At 35.3% G+C, this 21,177-nt stretch overlaps 1 protein-coding gene across 1 annotated transcript in view; it reads right to left on the bottom strand.

The window, feature by feature from the left end:
• The window catches only part of LOC107436988 (location of vulva defective 1-like), a 91,683-nt gene that overhangs the window by 16,854 nt on the left and 53,652 nt on the right, over positions 1–21,177 (bottom strand). The window contains exons 21-29 of the mRNA XM_071187150.1: positions 19,554–19,684; positions 17,218–17,344; positions 14,348–14,744; positions 12,380–12,624; positions 11,246–11,470; positions 8,363–8,464; positions 8,170–8,285; positions 5,714–5,879; positions 3,726–4,004 (exon numbers count right to left, since the gene is read on the bottom strand). Of these exons, the coding sequence (XP_071043251.1) occupies positions 3,726–4,004; positions 5,714–5,879; positions 8,170–8,285; positions 8,363–8,464; positions 11,246–11,470; positions 12,380–12,624; positions 14,348–14,744; positions 17,218–17,344; positions 19,554–19,684 (1,788 nt within the window). The remainder of the gene's footprint in view (positions 1–3,725; positions 4,005–5,713; positions 5,880–8,169; positions 8,286–8,362; positions 8,465–11,245; positions 11,471–12,379; positions 12,625–14,347; positions 14,745–17,217; positions 17,345–19,553; positions 19,685–21,177) is intronic.

The following is a 21,177-nucleotide window of genomic DNA, read 5'->3' on the forward strand; positions in this document are numbered from 1 at the left end:
TAGTAACCCGGATGTCTTGCCACGAATTTTAACTCCTAGCGCCATCTATGCTTAGCTTTACACGCTCAACTTTTCAAAGCAAGTTTTACAGCAGATTCGAAATAAAAACTCTCACTTATGATTTAATTTAAGTATTTTTCCGTTATAAGATTTCTTTATCTTATGATTTCCTTAATCTAAATTACAGCAGAAATATCTGACGGATATTATCCTGTAGTGCGGGTGCATACTTCTAAAAAAATTTAAAATTCTTAGCTGTTTCGATTTTCAAGTACTTCCTTGCATTGTAAAGATATTTTAAAAAAGGGGTAGAAATACAAGTAATAGCAGTTTTTTTTAACGGCATGCACTGAATTTTTGTTCATTTGCCCTGAAAGATGCTGGGAGTTACGACGTGATTTAACGCTACTCGGTGGGCACCTGTGAACCTGAGTCACGGAGGCAAGCAACATTACCCACTCCACACTGACTGCCACAGATAACTGTTCATAGGGTCAGTTACATTCACACATTATACAACAGAGTACAACACAGTGAGAAACATCCATGCGCTAAGTGGAATTCGAACTCGTAACCATTGGTAGTCAGGAATTCTGATAAATATAACAGCTAGGCCGGCACAAGTGGTAGTTGTAGTAGTTCTATTTAAGTCGCCCTAGAGCTGTACAATGGGCTAATGGCGACGGTCTGGGAAATATCCCTGAGAATGATCCAAAGACCTGTCATCACAATTTTGATCCATTGTGGTAGGGATGGCTTACTCAAGTATCCCGACGATCTGCACGAAAAAAAAGCAGATCAAGGTGGTCACCCACTCGCTCACTGACCACAGCCAGTGCTGCTTGACTTCGGTGTTTTAGCGGGAAGAGTGTTTTTACGTTCAGTTCACTACAATAAAAATATTTCGCTCAAATGAATATTTTTCCTATTTGGATAAACATGGCAGGTAAAAATAAACGCAAGATGTGTGCTACATTAACCAAAAGAAAAAAATCATTTAAAATTTTCTGCACATTTTACACTACCATATAACTTTCTGTAAAACTCGTGTGTTCAGAACAAAATAAAAAAAACATTAAGTTTTATGCATGCAGTAATATTTTAGAGTAACAGCTATAAAATGTATAAGTTAGTCCGGGTACAGGAAGTCATCATCTTGTTGTCACACGTTGGCAGCATTTCTTTGAATTTATGGTATTAATATTCTAAGTGAAAATTGCAAGTGTAAAGAAACCTTTACGTGACTCGTTGCTATGCGGCTACCTACTATGTTAGACAAGGCGAAACAGAGATGAAAAAATCGTGCAAGAACGTTCATGAAGTTCCGACTGGATAAATCTGACTATTTTACCGGCTAATAAATTTAAAAAACCTAATAGCCAGAGACCTTTCCTATTTACGCAGGAATTTTGGACCCTACAATAACTACAGTGTGTTCAGCAAAGGACTGACTGGTTTCAAAATTAAAAATCTCGGAAACAAAGGATGATAGGGGAATTAAACAAATGCTATGTCTATTATGAAAACTGTGAAAATGTTTAGCGGAAATTTTGAAATTAGTTATAAAAGTTGCCAAGGGATGGCACTGTAGGCTGTACAGAGTTCTTAAATAATACAAATGCTTAGAATTGTAATCTAATCTGCGATATTAATGATATTACTTTTTATAACCAAGGTCGTACAACTGACCCAATTTTGTGCTTCCGGCCACCAACTCCGTAGCCTTGTTATTTTAAATCCAATCTAGGAACTCCTGGAACAAGTATAAAGAGAAATCTGACTTCGTGTAGGACTTTTTGATGGAACTAACCGGCATTTGCATTACATGGAGAGGAAAACCATGGAAGCAACCTACGGTTAACCCGATGGCAAGGGGACTCTAACCCATGATCCGTCAACCACTGACGATAATTTTCATCAGCATTGTAGTCGGGTGCGGAATTCGCTGGGATTCGAAACCAGTTCACCTTATTGGGAGGCGAGCGCTCTATTCCCCGAGCCACCACGGCCTTATTGATATAATCTATCAATTTCAGAAACTAACATTATTCAATACACGACTTAATCCTGTACGGTTAACTACTTTCGCATTTTAACGCAAGAACTGATCGCTCTGGTCATCGATGACTTGTACCTCCATCTGTCAGCAGACTTTGAAATTAAACCCCAATATTTCTGCATAGAGTTTCTACTGCTTTCGCAACACCGTTTATTTCATTCGTCCATCATCCTTTGCTTCCGAGATTTTAAATTTTGAAATCGGTCAGTTCTCCGTTAAACGGACTCTGCCTTTTTTTTTTTAAACGTCTTTGTATGTTTTTCAAGTTTCACACAAGTAGTGATACACTCTGTAAATGAAAATAAATACTTCATTTAGATATTTTAATTGAATACTTTGTTTCAACTATTTCATTCATTTGCCCATTTGCAACTTCTAACAATGGCGGAAAATGTAAATAACATCGCTCAAAATAAATGATTGACACTTTATTCACATCAAGCTTCTTATCTTGTGTCCAGTCTCTTTTCATGTTATGCGATAATCATCTTGACATTTTCCTGTTAAACATGTAAAATGCAATAATTGATTGTTGATTCACGGGATGAAACAAGTTTTCCATGTAAAGAGATATTTCAAATTAAGTTATGAGGTTCGACTGTATGGATGGTGTTTCCAATATAGATGTAAACAACAACAATCTCGAGCTCTTGACCTGCTCTACTTCCGTTTAGAAAGTATACAGCTGCTTAAAATAGCTCATTCTGTGAGGCGATATTTTCAAACAGGTAATTTTGTTTAGGTAATTTTTAACAGGTAAATTATATAATTCCTGAGCTCAAATCTGCTGTATTTCATAAGATATTAAGTAATTCTGGTGAGTTTAAAGTGAAAATTTGTTTTAGTTATTTAGAGATGTATTGTTAAAAATGGTGACACGGTTGCTAGATATAGAAAGAACTCGTTTTTTGGTCGTCCCGATTTAGCCTCTTGTTCTTGGTACAAGCCCTGCACCATCATACGTTAGTGCTATCATATTGTTCGAGCAGTTCATTTTACAAATTATCACATTGAGATTTAAATTTCGAAGCTGGTATATCGTTAACAAGGTAAGAAGTGTTTTATAACGATTCTTTTTTCAAATGACAATTCTTACGTCTTGAAATGACGACTCTTCTTTTAAAAGCAAATAATAAATCAGGTAACAAATGCACTTATACAAGAAATACTACTCAAGATAGTTTCAAAACCCAGTGATCACGTTGTGAGCTACGAAAAGGCTTCAAAACACACCAAAAGAAATAACCCGGAAGTATAGGCAGTCAAGAGATTGCAGCCCTCTCTAGTGTGGGAAACACCATCCGTAGGAATATTACCTGTTCGGGACTCAAGGATTAATTTAGTACACGTACATAGGAAATACAACTCAAGAAAATCTTAAAACACAATGATCACGTTATGAGCCACGAAAAGGCTTCAAAACACACCAAAGACAGTAACCCGGAAGTATAAGCTGTCATGAGTTTGCAGCGCTCTCTAGTGTGGAAAACACCATCCGTAGGAATAATTTAATGCACGTACATAGGAAATACTAATCTTAAAACACAACGATCGCGTTATGAGCCACGAAAAGGCTTCAAAACACACCAAAAGCAGTAACCCGGATTTATAGGCAGTCAAGAGTTTGCAGGGCTAGTGTGGGAAACACCACCCGTAGGAATATTACCTGTTCGGGACTCAAGGATAACGGACCGAATTTGAATCCACCTTGATCAGGTTTGGCAGAGGTCCTCTCATAGTACATGGCATTCGTCAGCATGGACAAGCATAATACAGCAGTGCAACAACACACTCGCTGCACCCTCGTGAATCGACTGCGGGTCGGCCTCAGAAATATTGATAACCACAGGTGATTATCGGCCAAGTTTCGCTGAGACGCTGTTGAAAATAGACTGGAAAACTCCGTCACTTGTTCTTTGCCAGAAACTGGTATCAAACGATCAATCTGAGAAAAGCAAAAAATTATAAAGCAATTACACCAAGCGTTACAAGTTAAAAAGTTTCAAAATGTCATATTTTTACATGTTCGCTGCTCAAGAGCTATTCGACCGATTTACTTCAAAGTTTTTATTTCGTTATTCAAAATTGCATAGATAAAAATGTTGCAACTATTTGTGCACCTTTCAACTCAAAACTTTTCAGACCATTATAAATTATATATTAAACGATAACAAATAGTAATTTACATATATCTTTTAGAGGATTTGATTAAATAAGTTTTTTAATTGTGAGCAAATTTTTTTTTATTCGCTTAAGAAATATAGGCGATTGCAACGCTCGAATACGCCATCTGGGGAGAAGACCGATTCCATGCCTTTGGCCATTCTCCCTTTCCTCTCCTCCTCTTTTCAGTTGTACAGGAATGTGCTACGATATTTTTCCTTTTCTTAATATTTTTCGTTTTCAATTCATAAAACTTACGTCATTTTAATGAATGTAAATTCAAATGGTTGTCAAAATACAAAATTTCAGTACAAACGGTCAAATAGAACGTATATTAAAAACTTGATTTTTTGAATACCTGTATTCTAATATTGTAGCTTATCAAGTGAAATTGCATTTTTTAAAATGAAGTTAAAAAATTGTATACCTTATAATTCAAACTTTTCCCTTTTATCTTATAAAATGTAAGAAAAATAATATTAATAATAATAATTAAATGCTATTCTTTGCATGAAATTATCCTCGGATAAAAGAATTTTTATACATGTGAGCAAAGGTTTTTCGATTTGTTTAAAATTTTTTCGAGGTATGGTGAAATAGACAAAAAGTAAAATTATGATTGAGAAGTTCAAACTTTTGGTCGTTCTCCTGAACAAACTATTGGTATAGTTCGTTCACCAGTAGTTGGCACCTGGCTCCACCTCCTCGGACGCAGAGTTCATTTCAGCGCGCAAGTAAGAAGAGAAGTATCTCCGAGCTTGAAACTGAGACAACCCTTCATGCGCGACAAACACAAACGGCGACCTCTTTTTCAGTCACTTACTTCGCTTTATCATCTGCTATTATACCTTTCGCTTCTCTAGCTAAATAAATATATTTTAAATTTAAAAACTGCTATTTTCCGAGCAAAATGTCTCAAAAATGACAAACTATTCACACAAAAGAGAGAAATATCATAAAAATGGAACGAAATATCATCGAAAATGAGAAATATTTAATGTTAAAAAAATGTAGATGAAGTTTACGAAATAAATATTTTTGCCATACGATCGCCAAATAGCACACTTATTCAGAATTGCTCGCAGCCTTCTCCCAAAAACTGCGAAATAGCATCGTCGCATACCACGTGATGAAGGCGGAGACAAGTGCCAACTCCTGGTGAACGAGCTATACCTTGAAAAGATGAATGAAATATTTCTCAGATAGCGGCTTCACCCCTCATAATTTGAGGGTCAAAAATCGGAATTCATCGGAAAAAAGTATGTTTATTCAGAGAAAGTACATTTTTTTTGTCTGATTTCATAACTTAAAGTCTCGTATACAGAAATCAACTATGCATATTTGAGGTCAGGCACTGCAACGATTGAGTCCTGATGCGTGAAAATCCGACCATTAGGAGCAATTTCTATTCAGGGTGTTCCATCTTTTACTTTGCGCTCTGAATATTACTTTGATATACGAGGCAAAGAATTTAAAAACGATTAAGATTACCATTCCATCATCGTACTCAACAGCAAGCCATTTGTTAATTATGAATTCATACTTTAGTCCAGTCTGGACATCTCTGAATATAATGTATCGACAGAACCACGATGACCATTTTCCTGTCCCAGTGTTATCATGCCATATTCTCAGATAGTTTAACTGTCCCAGGGATCTGCAAAAAAAATAAGCATTCTTAAAAAGAGCAATCTCATATTTCCTTCAATATCTCTTCATCTTTAAATTCAAATACAGTCGACCCACCATAAAACGATGGGGTAAAGATAGGTAGGTATTTTATTTACGGCGCACTAGAAGTGTACAATGGGTTATTGGCGGCGGTCTGGAGGACATTCCGGAGGATGATCCGAAGATATGCCATCACAATTTTGATCCTCTGCAGAGGGGATGGCTCCTCTGCTTCGGTAGCCCGACGAGCACTATACGGTATTACAGTTTAATGAGGACCGATACCACGTAAGCTGATCAAAATGGTCACGCCACTTACTGACCGCAACTAGTGATGCTTGACTTCGGTGTTCTACTGAGAACCGTGTCTTTACGATCAGTCCAGTACAGGACCCGAAAAACTAGGTAATTCATTTTTGTAAAACTCATTTTTCTCTCCTGAACAAGCCTTCGTTCAATGCAAGATGGAGTGTCCTCAGGTTTTAAGTTAAACTCGTCAATTTTCTATTATATTGAAATTTTATTTTGTGAAGTCCGATGAGGCCGCATACCAGACTATAAATTTGAAGCAACGAGGTTCGAGTAAGTAGAACGTTGAGTCAGAAATCACAAGTTGGAAAGACCACTGTTAAAGGATAGGTAAGTACTTTATTTACGGCGCTCTAGGACTTCACAATGGGCTATTGGCGACGATCTGGGGAACATCCCTGAGAATGATCCGAAGACATGCTATCACAATTTTGATCCTTTGCAGAGTGGATGGCTTCTCCACTTTAGTAGCCCCACGACCTGTGTGCGAAGTCGAGCACTTTAAGGTAGAACAGTTTAACGAGGACCTATACCGTGCACCCTCATTCACTTAATCTGATTAAAGTGGTCAACCACCCACTTACTGACCACTACCAGTGATGCTTGATTTCGGTGCTCTACTGAAAAACGGACGTTATAATCTTATTTGGTGAGTATACAAAACTACCGGTAAACTATATCATGTTTCAAAAAATACTTGATCATTAAAAAAGCAATGCTGAACTTTAATATGAATTATTAACAAACAGAAAAATAGAGATAACGGAACTTTTTTTTTGTATGATATACTTAAAAACAATACCTCATGCGTGAAGATATATTAAAAAAATAATATACTGGCTCGAGACTATTTTCGATAAATAACATACATCAAGGTAATTAAGGCAAATAATATGGTTCAGCTAATATTTTCGAAACTTTTTATAACTCAAATGATACATATCGGTCGCTATATTGGAATGAACAATTTAGTGTAGGCGTTCTAATGGACATTAAAACAACATTGCGTTAATGGAATAACAAACGGGACTTTATGCAGAAGTCTTTATAATGAAAGGGTCGCTATAATAAAGTGTCGTACTAAAGAGCCTAGACTGTATTATCAAATACATAAATAAGAAGTAATTTAAACATTGCCACAGTATAGTCTTAGAATCCCACAGGCTTTTTTTCCTTCAAAATTTATTTATTTCCCTTCATTTCTTTTATTACTGTCGAGTCCTTTATATGATTCCGTTTTTTTAACTCTTAACATAACTCTAGCATTTTCATTAAAGTTTTGACGATAAAGGAAGTTAAATCAGTTCCATATAAAGCAAATCTTAAAACTCACTCCATGATGGGTTTCTAAAGAATAATTAGATGGCTTTTGCAAATAGTTATGTTCCCCCGAACGTTAACGTAAACGCTATTTGAGCTTCATAGGCATGCGCAAAACTGTCACTGAGGGGTAGAAAATATGGTTAACATTACGGTTAATATAAGATAAACTCCCTGCAAAATCTCTTTATTATCAATTACCAACGCAACAACTGATTTTTATAAAGTTTGTTTCAAACAGTGGTATGTTTCAAGTTAGTATAAGACTAATGTTATATTCTATATTTTTTATTGGCAACACTAGTTTAAACCATGACAATTTAGCAATCCCGTTCTCGACATTTGTCTTACATTATTTTTTAAATGGTCATGCTAATTCAGAACTGATCCAAATAGGAAAAATCCGTTCAAAGGTCTTGAGTAAGCTAATAAGCATAATCAAAACAAAAATCTAGCACAGTTTGTTTCTATGATCTGTTCGCCTAAACCTTTCATTTCTGCTCAGCGTATAACTCAGTTTGTATAGCTTTTCGTTGCCAACATGAGGAAAGAAATTTCATTGGTTTTGTGACCACATCCACAAACACGCTTAAGCATTTTATGTAATGCAAATAATACATTTAAAACGTTCGTGAATTTTTAATTACCTTGGTGTCGCCATTACAAAAACGTCAATGGATCCTTTTTGAAGAACAGGTCTTTTATCATCAGAGAGATGCCGAACTGATGTTTCATCATCATCTCCAGACACCAAGAAGAATACCTAAAATAAATTTTTATTAGATTTAAATATCATAGACACAGACTGTTTATTGTTTTTCTTACGAATTCACTACTGACATTAGATTTTGTCCCCGAATTTCTTTGATTGCCTGTGTACACAAGAATTTCATATATGTATTTATCCCCAACTTCATTGTCAGATAATGGAGTAGCACCTAGCTGGAAAAAAAATTCGAAAATTTATTCTTTTTATTAGGAAATCTCATGCAATACTTTTTATTTAATATAATTCTTAACTTTTATGACTTAATAAATAAAAGAAAACACGCGTGCCCAAGTTTAGTAAAGTTGCTATGTGTGACAAAAGGCTACAGATCACAGCGCCACCTGAGGAAAAACTGTGAAGTTAGTTTTTCAATTTTGAAAATGGTACAAGAGAGAAGATATTTAATTGAACAATTGAAGTGCATCATTGATTTACATTGAATTATAGACACCCTGAATAAATGTTCCAGAGTAGGACGAGGTTCACCCCGGGCTCGATTTTCCAATCTAAAGACTTTTAACGTCTCGCCCTTGGGTTTGACATTTTGTTAAATAAACAAAAAACTTGATGACCTTTTTACAGTTTAGATAACAAATTTTAAAAGAAATAAAAGCTTGATAGAAATAATTAGAAACAACTACAGCTAAGGGGAAAATCTCCAAAGAGACCGAGTCGTTAAAGGCTGCTGGATTGTAAATTAGCACTCCGTAATTATCTTTTTCCATTTACCTCGAAATAGGAGCGTTATATATACAGTTTTACACCAGGTGAAGCATTGAGCCGTCTCGCTTTGCCATTTAACTGTGTGGAGGCAATACTTCTATAATTCTTGCAGAAGTCTGCACTCAATGACTAAAATTTTGGACTCGACTTTTGAAGTCCTGGTATAGAATACTCTTCAAATATGACGTTGTGATTTCCTGCATGACTTCGATTTCTTTACATTTTGTTAACTAATTTTTTGGTTTCAACAGGCTGTAAAGATAACTTTACTCTTCCGAAAAATCTCTTGGAAAAACGAACAAGATTTAAATGTTTTTGCTGTTGTTTGATATCCCATGTCTAACAACAGCTAGACTAGTTCTATAAGATTATAAACATGTAAAAAGTCCAGAATCATTTATAAGATCTGTATTTAGGTCATCGGGGGTGAATTGCAAGCAGCCCAAAATGCTGTCCAGGGGAGCTTCTTCAGCTACTTCAGAACGAAAAAAAACCTTAGGACCCTATGAAATCTAAGTCTTCGAAAATGGCCACTAGGAAAGTCGGATAAGGCAGTCGATTTAGGACCCTATAAAATCTAAGTCTTCGGAAATGGCCACTAGGAAATCTGGATAAGGCAGTCGATTTAGGACCCTATAAGATCTAAGTCTTCGGAAATAGCCACTAGGAAAGCCGGATAAGGCAGTCGATTTAGGACCCTATGAAATCTAAGTCTTTGGAAATGGACACTAGGAAATCCGGATAAGGCAGTCGATTTAGGACCCTATAAGATCTAAATCTTCGGAAATGGCCACTAGGAAATCCGAATAAGGCAGTCGATTTAAAGATGTCGAAGACATAAATATATTGTCGACACCGAAATTGATGACTGACACGAGAACTTTAAAAGTTGTTTCGAGGAATTTTACAGCTCAGTAGAGAAACGCATTTCAACAAGTAGAGGTTACTTCGAAGTGTATTTTATGGGTGTATGCAATTTGAACAATATGTTCAGGAATCATTAGATTGATCTCGCAAACTAATAGCTAAGAGTAAGACATTAAGAAAGTAATAATTAAAAACCTTTCTAAACGAGGACTTTAAAGTTGTTCTGAAGTACATTATAGAGGTATAGACATAGAGTGATAGAGGTCTCTTCGAAAAATAAGAAATAGGAACGGAATTCGGATAATATTATCAGGGGTTATTAGGTTAGTTTTCAATTTTAATGGCCTCATCTTGTAATTTAATGGTTTATAAGGGCGTGGTAAATCTACATAATCGATTAATTTTTACCAAATACTTTCATTTAAGAAAAACCAAATTCATTAATTTTCTTAATCACTTACCTGCTGATAGCTTCAGCAAATATGATAATGATAATAATAATAATAATAATAATAATAATAAAGGACTTATTTTCATAAATATGGGTAACAGTGAAAGTTAGTGTGGGGTCAGGAAGAGAGGCTAGTTCTTGAACCAATTTTTTCAGGTGCGTTATGCTGTAGTTCAATCGGCTATTTCTCATCGAGTTTATTCGTAACTATAAAACACAGAATTTATAAATTCGGTTTTGTGTAAGCCTATAAGTTTACGGCCGATTCTTCACAGTTGTTGAAATTTTAAAAATCCAACTCACTTTTCCACAAGAAAAGTTTAAAATGTTTATAAATCAATCTGAATCCAAAAAATATTTTAACTTAATATTACTAAAAAAATGGTCGTTTAAAGCGTTAACCGATGCAACGTTACAAACGGAGTATCTTTGCTTCACATGTAAGATTTTTCTGTAGAGCATATTGACCAAATTTCATCTTTAGGGACGATAACGCCCTTCAAAACAGGTTTCAGTTTTTGGACGAATACCTCAAATTGTAGAATATTCAATGATTGCTGTGGTCTGCGATGTCAGTTGGTGACGTATGGGTTGCCTAAGGACGATGTCGAAGCGAAGAATGTGTAGCTGATATAGGCGATATTTAAATTAGGCATGTTTTTCTATGATTGGTCAGCTGCTGTATTGGACAAGTTTGGTTTTATTTGCTTTGCTTTTTTTATTTATTGCAAAACAACATTTGTCCCTTCAATTGATTTCAGTGCAGAAGCATTTACTCTTTAAAATCATGTATTTTCTTACTTAAGAGTATATATTTTTAAGGTACAGTGACGGATAAATTTTTAATGCTAATTATCAAGTATTTTTGTTTAAAATATCAATGATATCAAAACGATGAGGAACATACGATTACCTTTTCCAAATCTTTTCTGTCTTTCCATCTGGCAAATATCAAGAACAAAATAAACGAAGAGAAAATAACTATAATCGTGGCATATATTGTGACATTGTTTGAAAAACCAGCGTGTGAAAATACATAACTGAAATCAATCTTATTTGGTGCAATGAAAAATCCACTTCCAAAGGAAGTCAGATGGTTGCACGCACAGCAAGTTACAGTAGAAAGGCTACTGACAACCTAAAATGAGAAAAAAAATTAAACAAACACTCAAAATATATTTCTAATTTAGTAAATATTAAAAGAGTATCCCTGAAACGGTCAACGATTTGAAAAAACAATTAAAAAAGGGCTACTAATGTATTGTTTGTAGGAAACTAGATTTTCACAACGAATTTATAAATATAAATACAATTATCAAAGCTTGTTAACAGATGGCGCTACTGAATGAAAACCACAAGCGGCCATTCACACTGCAATCGATTACCATAGACGCGTATATGAAAGTTTAGAGATTTAAGAACAGTTTAAGCATGCGTGAATCGCATTTAGGTGCGAATGACATGCAGTAAGAATGCTCCCTAAAACCATGTTTTCTGCTGTATGTTAGACCATTCTGTCTGAAATATTTTCGGAACGCCGGTAAATTTTATTTTCATGTAAGGTCACGTTGTTGCTGCGAATGGTAATTATTAAAAAAAAATCAGGTTTTTTCCCAGCTAGTCTTCAGCATCTGTGGGAAGATTTCAATATTGTGATTTTTGTGGCAGATTAATTGCCCAGTCTTAGCAAATAGAATACTCTTCAAATANAAAAAAAAAAAAAAAAAAAAAAAAAAAAAACATCACAAAAAGGGACCAACTCGAAAGGTATAACTACTAGCCACCCTAGCAAATACATAAATGTTTTTTTTTAAAAAGAAATTCGCAACTTTAATATCTATTTGGCATCTTGGGGATTGTAGTTGGCGTGACAGATCACGGTACGGAAATATCCCCTAAAATTATGGTAACTAATTCTGAATATTCGGGAGATGATTTGGTTTCTTAAGTAGCAAACAATACATTTACATCTCCTTCTGATTTTCTTTAATTGTTTTTTCAAACAGTTAGTTCTTTTTAGAACACCCGACAGTTAATTGTTTTATACTTGGCATCCATTTGTACTCCATCTTTCTTCCAAATCGCTAAAATAGTAACACCCAGTTGTAGCAACTTTGATGGAGTAATTAGAGGAAAATTGATTTGTCATGTTTGCTTCCGTTAGGTTATGTTCTTCTGGATTTTCAAAAACAACCTTCACATCAGTTGTATTAGATATTTGACCGATTCCAACTGTTAAGTTTTTTCCACTCTCTTTGATTACGTCTGATCCAATAAATAGGGAATGTATACCTAAAACAAATGAAATTGCTAACATTAGATAGATTTAGAAAGTAGCATCCAGCACGCTTATTTATGTAGTACATTATGCTCAAGATTTGTAGAAAACAGAACCTGTTCTGTAATAACTCCGCTAAGCAGTATGTACATACGGAATACTAAATAAAGAGATTTAGCACTTTCACCTGATTTGAAATAACTGAGTATTCAGCAGTCTGTGGAATCTGCGCTTCTGATATCTATCAAGTAGAAGTTTTTAAGCTGAACTTGTTGAGTTCAGTCCTCTAGGAGGTTTCTACGACCTTCGTGTGACCCCGAAGTTATTTACAGTTTGTCTATGTAAACAATTGCCCTTGCTATTCACCTGGAGTAATAGCGGTGACTATGGTTACGAGGTTTAACTATTTTAAGTGGGGGTGCTGGGCTATTATTTAAGACAAGCTTTGCTCGGGTCGGCAAGAGAATGGGAATCAGGAGAGAGAAAAAACTCCCCCTTTTGAAATGCGTAATTTCTTGTTTCCATAGAAGCAGACGACCTTAGACTTCATGGATAGGGGAGTTCTTCCTTTAGACAAACTACAGTGATTTTCTTTCCCCTTTTTGTGTTCCTATTAGTCTATTTGCTTTTTGGGTAGAATTTCTTGTGCCCTTGCATAAATTAGGGCAAAAATGATATCAACAGCACATTTAAACAGAAATTGATTTTTGTCGGTTGTAGGGTTAAGAGAGGTGTAGTCGAGGTCAATTTTTAGGGTAGTGCATGACAGGTGCCCGATATTTAAATTGGCTGATATCAACCCTTTGCGATCGTATGTCTACTATTCTCAGTCGCTACAGCAAAAGAACTATGCTGATCTTTAATTCTTTTTACTTAATTCAGTAAACTTTTAGACTGAAAACTATTTCTTTACGATTTTTTTTCTAGTTTGCTGTTTTAGTTTCTACTGTTTGTTTAATTTTTTCACCACCGAAGATACCGGAAGTGGTGCTCCTCGGTGGGTGACATGAGTCACGACGGTGAGCAACTTTACCCTTGCTAAACTGCCACAGACAGTTCATAGGATGGGTCACAACAGAGAACAACTACAGATAGAGAGGCATCTATGCTCCGAGCGGGATTCAAAACCGCAATCAATAGCTTTGCTATTTGCTCCGCCATCTGGCCGGCTTTACAAATTCTGTTTTGAGACAGTGATTTTCCTCCTTCAAAAGAGAAGGTTTTTCTTTTTTTCATATTACGTTCATCCTAGATCACCAGATGCTTGTTCATGCTAGATCACCAGATCTTTCACCAATCGAGCACGTATGGGACATCGTTGGACGACAACTTCAGCGTCCTCCACAACTAGCATTAGCTAACCCCGTATTGACTGACCAAGTGCAACAGGCATGAAACTCCATCCCACAAAATTACATACGGCATCTGTATAACACCATGCAGGCTTGCATTAAAAATTCGGGTGGTTACACCAGTTATTAATGTACCAGTATTTCACATTTGAAAGGATTTTTCTCTTAATCTGTGATCTAGAAACTTTGATCAATTAAATATGTCACTCAGACAAACGCATTGCCAAAATTTCATTGCTCTACAATATTTCCTTTTTGTGTTAGAAATTTTTTCCATTAGTGTATTATAATTAAGTTGAAATTTAAACTAACTCTTAAGGATCCTAATGGCTTTGGATAAATTTTTATCTATATTATGAAAATGTGATCATAAAAATTAAATTACCATCTACAATCGGAATATCGTCAAGTCTTGTAAGTCCATCATAGTCGTGCAAAGACGGGTAATCACCGTATTTGTATATAACAATTAACGATTCACTGTTGTTATCTGGTTTTAGATTGACGGTGACTCCTACTCCAGAGGAATCCACAAACACCGTGTGGTATACGAATATATCCTCGTTGCTGGAAAACCGTGGTACGATGAATTCCATGCCATTGTTTGGATCGTTGTCTTTCGAAACGGGGATACAAATGATGAAAGGATCTCCGGTATTGTTGACTGGTATAGTTGAATTCCCTTCTCGAGATGTGATGTCGATCTGAATGACGTTAGATTTTTCATTCAAAATGGCTGAGTTTTCACTGTGCGATTCTAGAGGTTGGGTCCAACGAACAGCCTGCAATAGAATATTCAAGCAGCTTAGTGATAAAATGTTTTAAGTGACATTTAAAAAAAATTAGATTTCTCCTGGGGAGTTTTCCAGTTTTATTTGACTATGGATGGGGATATGAGTCTAACAACATGTAATAACAACATTCAAAGTTTAAGAGACGCTGTGTGGATGAGCTTGATATTCTAACAAGTTTTATTACTGTAATTTGTGGTGGGGAACTGAGTGTAAACAAGAACAAGATTCTAAAACCGGAAAGGAATCCCTCTGGTTTGGTTAAGTTTAAGAGGCGATGTGTGGATAAGCCTGATATTCTAACAAGTTTTATTATTGTAATTTGTATTTAAATTTGTATGTAATTTTACCATTCATAAGATTTTTCTGTATTTCACAAATTCTAAAAAATAATCCATTTCAAAAAAGTAATATAACGACGTAAATATTACACTGTCTTGAGTGTTGTTTTTAATTTTTTATGCCTTCAGCTGAGGTTATATGGATTTACACACTAAATGGTATTACTCACAATCACAAGTCTTATAGTGAACACTTCCAATTGCAATATAAGACTGCGTGTTTTTAAAGCTTAGGCGTAAAAACAAAACGGAAATAGTAATCTGGGAATCAAATGGTGAATTTTTACCAGTGAACGCCAACTGAGCTGAGCTTTATACAGTTTTCTATCCACGCAACATTGATTCATTTTTTCGAATCAATAAATTTTTGATTCTTTAGAGGGTGGATGAAGGTATACTAAGTGATAATGTTTGAGTGAAAGAAGATTCCAAATACATTTGGAAGCAAAAAGTCAGTGACAAATTTAGAAAATTTCAATATTTAAACGTCAATATTGCGAACAATAAAGTTCCAAGTATATTTAGCAACGAAGAGTAGACACGTATCCTTGGTAAACCCTTTATTTACACACTAAATGGCAAATAGTATGAGTCTTATTGTAAACACTACCAGTAACATTATAAGATAGAGTGTTTTTGAGCTTAGGCATAAAAATAAATTGGCAAAAGGTACCTTTAAGTCAAATTGTGACTTTATACCAGTGACTGCCACTTGTGCTGAGATTTATACGGTTTTCTATCCAAACATTGATTCATTTTGTCGAACCAATGAATTTTTTGATTCTTCAGAGGGTGAATGAAGATATACTAATGATAATATTTGAGTGTTTTGAGAAACAAAGTTCCAAATACATTTGAGAACAAAAGATCAGTAACAAATTTAGAATGATTTTGGCACGATATTTAAACGGGAACAGTGAACCCTTTTTCCTTTTTTTTTGGCAGGATATTAAACTGTTAACCCAGTGAACCCTTTTTCCTTTTTTTTGGCAGGCCATTAAACTGTTAACCCAGTGAACTATATGATGTGAACAGTTTAAATAACTATTAGGATTTTATAGACAGCGCCGATTCGAAGCATGTGGTAAAGACTTAACGGCGAAGCATAATATTTATTTCAATTATCAACGCATACATTTTTAAAGTTAAGTTACTCAAATTCACAAAAATGCCACTTAGTTCATTTATCCTTCATTTCTTCAATATAGAAACAAATTAAAAAGATTGTCTTGTTTGAATAAAACTTAATTAAGGGTTTCTTTATTTTATAAATAGTACTTCATATCATGTCACTGCAGTGCGCTAAAAAGAAGAAAAAAAGAAAAGGAAGAAAAAAAAACGGACCACCCTGAGTAACTTTTGATAATATTCGACTTCATTACATTTCAATTGCTCAGGAACTATTCAACCGATTCGGTTCAAACTTTGTATTCTGCCAATTGAAATTACAAATTTTAAAATTATGCAAAACATTTTATACCATACAATTAACTTGCTTTCAATTTTTCTGAGCATTATTAAATGAAATAATAGAAGTAATAAATATATACTAAAATTTATTTTTCGCACGGAATAATAATTAAATAAACGAATTTTACAATTGTGAGCAAAAAATTTACAATTTCTCGATATGTAGCAAAATAAGCAACATTAATCGACCCAAACGTTGGACCAGATTCTGGCTATCCCCTACATTTTGGGGTTCTGAAATCCGAATCTGTCAAAAAAGGTATGTTTATTAGGAGAAAGTACGTTTTTGTGTCTGATTTCTTAACTTAAAATATCGTCTGCTCTACATAATTTACATATCTTAAGTCACCCCCTTGAACCATTAAGATTGAGTTCTAAAACGTGATGATCCGATCAGTTGATTAAAAGTTATTGAGGGTGGTCTTATTATTTTGCGCACTGTACATACCGGAAGAACAAACAGGAAACATAAACAGTACAGAAAACAATAAACAAGCAAAACATGAGAGATTAGGAGTAGTAAAATTTTAAAACGAAAGCTCTGAATACGAAAGCTCTGATTCCTGGCCATAGATGGCGCCACTGAAAAACAGGAACAATCGCACTCCATGATTATGATTTCAAGTATTAAAAATTGAAAAAAAATCTCTTACTTGTATTCCGACTATGAGTTGATTATCATCACAATCATTTTGGTCAAGAGTTTTGCATATATTAGGTAAAGTGATTGAAGAGTCCCCTTGCTGTATATTTTCGTTCGATAAATTCGTAGCAAAGTCTCTGAAAATTATTCGAAAACAGGTTAGTTCTAATCTACCATGGTCTTAAAAATTTATTTTTTTAAAAATTGAATACACTTTTTTTAAATAAAGTGAAATGTTTTGTTTTGACGTTGTAAGTAATAACTCGTCTTAAGTTTAAATGTGGGTGTCATGCTGATCTGAATTAATTTTCGTTGAACGAACAAATATGCAAGAATTCTTTTTTAAACTTTAGATATATGCAACACAATAATATGTTTTAATTTTATGTAAAAATTATATTTTATAGTTCTTTACAACTGCTTTCAAAGCAGTCTCCAATATGAAGCCTTGGATCAGACTGGGTAGGGACAGAGGGTGTGCGGTATTGGTCCTCGTTAAACTGTTCTACCGTAAAGTGCTCGACTCCGCGTGCAGGTTGGTGGGCTACCGAAGCAGGGGTGCCATCCCCTCTGCAGAGGATCAAAATTGTGATGGCTTGTCTTCGGATCATCCTCAGGGATGTTTCCCAGACCGTCGCCAATAGCCCATTGTGCAGCTGCAGTGCGACGTAAATTAACTACAACAACTAATATGAAGCTCTGGTTTTCCCGAGCATGTGCCAACAAAATAATTAGTTTGGCGTCCTTAAATTTTCTGTTTGAACATACAGAACAATCTTTACAGTGACGCAATCGATGTAGTTTGACATTAAGCTGTGGCTAACATATTTGGTGTGGTGGTTGAGAGTAGACATACGACCGCAAAGGGTTAAAACAGTTTAATCAATCGTGTTCACTTTTTTTTAAAACTACATTTATTACTTTTTATACTACTTCGTTTCGAACTGGAGTCAAGATCAATGGCAATCATTATTACGAATGATTCTTGGTGTATTTTGTGAATAAAAGAATGAGTAGGAAGTGAGCAAGTCAAAGTATAAGTAATTTGAAGTTTCCCTCTAACTATTACACTGGATGTGGAATAGTTAGTGGGTGTGAGTAGTTAGTGAATTGGGGTCGATTTCATTGGAAATGGGTTTGTAATTGACAAACTAGTGCACAGGTAGTTTAGTAAATTAGCGTACGGGGAATCAATGCAACAGCAAATGAGTAAGTAATCGACAGGTCTCTTAGCGAATGGGTGAATCCCTTCACCGATCAATGGATTATTAATTGACGAACTAACCCGTAAGTGTTCTAGAGGTTTAATAAACGGGTGAATCAAGGCATCGACAAATGGGTTAGTAATTGACAAACTATCTCGTAAGTATTTCAGGCATTTTGTAAGCCTGTGAATCAGAGATTGGTAAGAATTGGCTATAAAGTGGCAGTAAAATAAGGGGTGAATCGGACAATTCTATAAAGGGCTCATATCGGAAAAATATGGGAGCTTTGAACCCTTATTAAGTCAAGATTTGTGAATGTTGGTCCAATGAGAGCCAAAGTTGTTTTGCTGATAGGGATTTCAGTTACAAAAAAAAAATTGAAATTAAATTTTTCTTCAATTATTTTTATTACAGTGATCCGCGATGGTTGAGTGGTCAAAGGATCTGTCAATGATATGGGCTATTTTATAACTGTCGTTGAACAGCCGATTCAATGTTTTGGGTTTACGACTAATGGTCAACTCCGTAGCCTTGTCATTTTGAACCCAATCCAGAAGACAAGGGAACTCCTAGATCAAGTATTGGGAGAAATTTACCTTCGTGGAAGACTTCGTGATGGAACTAACCCGCATTTGCTTTACATGGAGAGGAAGACCACGAGAACGGCCCACGGTTAGCCTGACGGCAAAGGGACATTAACCCATGATCCGTCTACCACTGAGAATATTTCACGTCAGCACTGTGGTCGGTGCAAGCCGGATGCAGATTCGTACCGACCAGTCATCCCAGAGATTCGAACCCGGTTCACCTCATTGAAAGGCGAATGCTCTATCCCCTGAGCCATTGCGGTTCAGTGATATGGGTTAGGATTTAATTCATAAGGGCGGCTTGAAGCCCAACCAGCTTTATACAAAAGGATACAGCCTCCCAAACAAATAAAGGTGGCATTGAGAGAATTGCCATCATCATTCTGTTGGTCTCGAAGCTAGGGAATATTATCTTCCGGGTTAGTATGGATTGTTACGAGAATACTTTACATGTTCAGTTTTTATTATTATTTTTTTTAAATGAAGTACATGAGAATAAAGTAGCTAAAAAGAGAGTTACTAAATTGTAAGTATCCATGGATAGAATTAGTTACTTGTAAAATGTCATCTGAAATCCGTTCCGTGTTGTTGTATAAAACGGATCAGGTCCAGCCATTATTTCCTCCATGCAATATTCCTGTATTTCGGAGATCATGGTTTTTATTTTCGAAACCATTTCTTTAGCCTGGAAATAATGAAATGTCTTTCAACAATTTTTAAAGTTATAGTAATGAAAATTTGTTTTTAATAATTACATAATACTATATTTTTGCACTATAATATATGTATTTACATAATACTATATCTAAAATTCACAAAATACTGTGGTTACTAGTTACTAAAAATTTAAAATGTTTAAGTTTGAGAATGGTAGTTTTCGATGTCTACAGGGTAACAAAAAATATAGGGATCATTTTTGAATGTTTTTATTTCCGAAATTTATTACTTAAATTCAGCGATGCTTCTCATTATGTCGACCTCCGGCTTAATAGATTTGTCTACAACGCTTCGGCCATGATTTTAAAGCCCGCAAAATTATTTCCTGGGGGATTTTCTTCACCTCTTCTCTAATAGCTTTTTGAAGGCCTCTCAATGTAGAAATTCTTCGCTTATTCAGTTTGTTTTTCAGATGTCCCCATAGGAAATAGTCGCATGGTGCAGCATCAGGACTGTTTGGAATCCATTGTTCTGGTCTCAGGAATTGCACTTGCTGATCTGTTAGGAATTTCTGGGTGACCTTAGATGCATGCGATGGGGCAGAGTTCTTTTGGAACTCAGTATCACCATTGGGGTGCAATCTGCAGTAATCATCCTTAAGAAAGGGCTTTAATATCTTCTGTATGTAATACTCAAAATTTATTTTGGCACCAGGTTTCACAAACCGAGGTTTGGTCGCACCATGGGCAGATATGCCCATCCAAACCATTACGCTTTTGGGGTGAGGTACCGTGGTTGATGGTGTCAAGTCTCGCCTGTTCTGCCCACTAAGCTAATCTGCACCGATCTCTCACTTAAATGATGACATTTAGGTTTTTTTTGGCATTTTTTCTTCAACTTTTGTTTTCGTTGACAGCTTACAACTTGCTGACTCACGTTAAGAGCTTTAGCCATGCTTGCCTGTGTTGGTGGATCCGGTTTTGATGTCATCTTATCAAGCTTCTGCAAATCTGATTTCTTCATTTTGCTTGGCCGTCCACTTCTTTTTGGTTTTGCATTATTTTGCATCGATCCGAGTTTTGAATTATTGATGCGACTGATATGGCTAAGTGAAATCGCAATACATTTCTTTTTAAAATGGGTTTGTATAATCCTGTGGCTCCATCGAAGTTCTAAAAATGCTTGTACTTGACCAATTAGCTTTTTGTCAAATTTCTTCAAAGGCATTTTTGTGATTTTATGAAATAGTATTGCAATTGAAAGTCTAATAGCAGAGCTTCAGATCAGTATGCTATATATGTAAAAAGGTTTTAAAGCTTTAGTGGTAGATAACCACAAAAGTGATCCCTATACTTTTTTGTTACCCTGTACCTCAGAGGTGACATTGGAGTGCATAAGGTTAATATAATGCAAATTTTCCAGAACCTTTATAAGGTGTTAATTTGAACTACCTTTTCGTTCACGTTGAACAACAGCATCACGTTATCCTGGTTAAGAAATATCATAATATGGTTCAACCAG

This window comes from Parasteatoda tepidariorum, chromosome 10, assembly GCF_043381705.1.
Source record: "Parasteatoda tepidariorum isolate YZ-2023 chromosome 10, CAS_Ptep_4.0, whole genome shotgun sequence".
NCBI classification, from domain to species: Eukaryota; Metazoa; Arthropoda; class Arachnida; order Araneae; family Theridiidae; genus Parasteatoda; species Parasteatoda tepidariorum.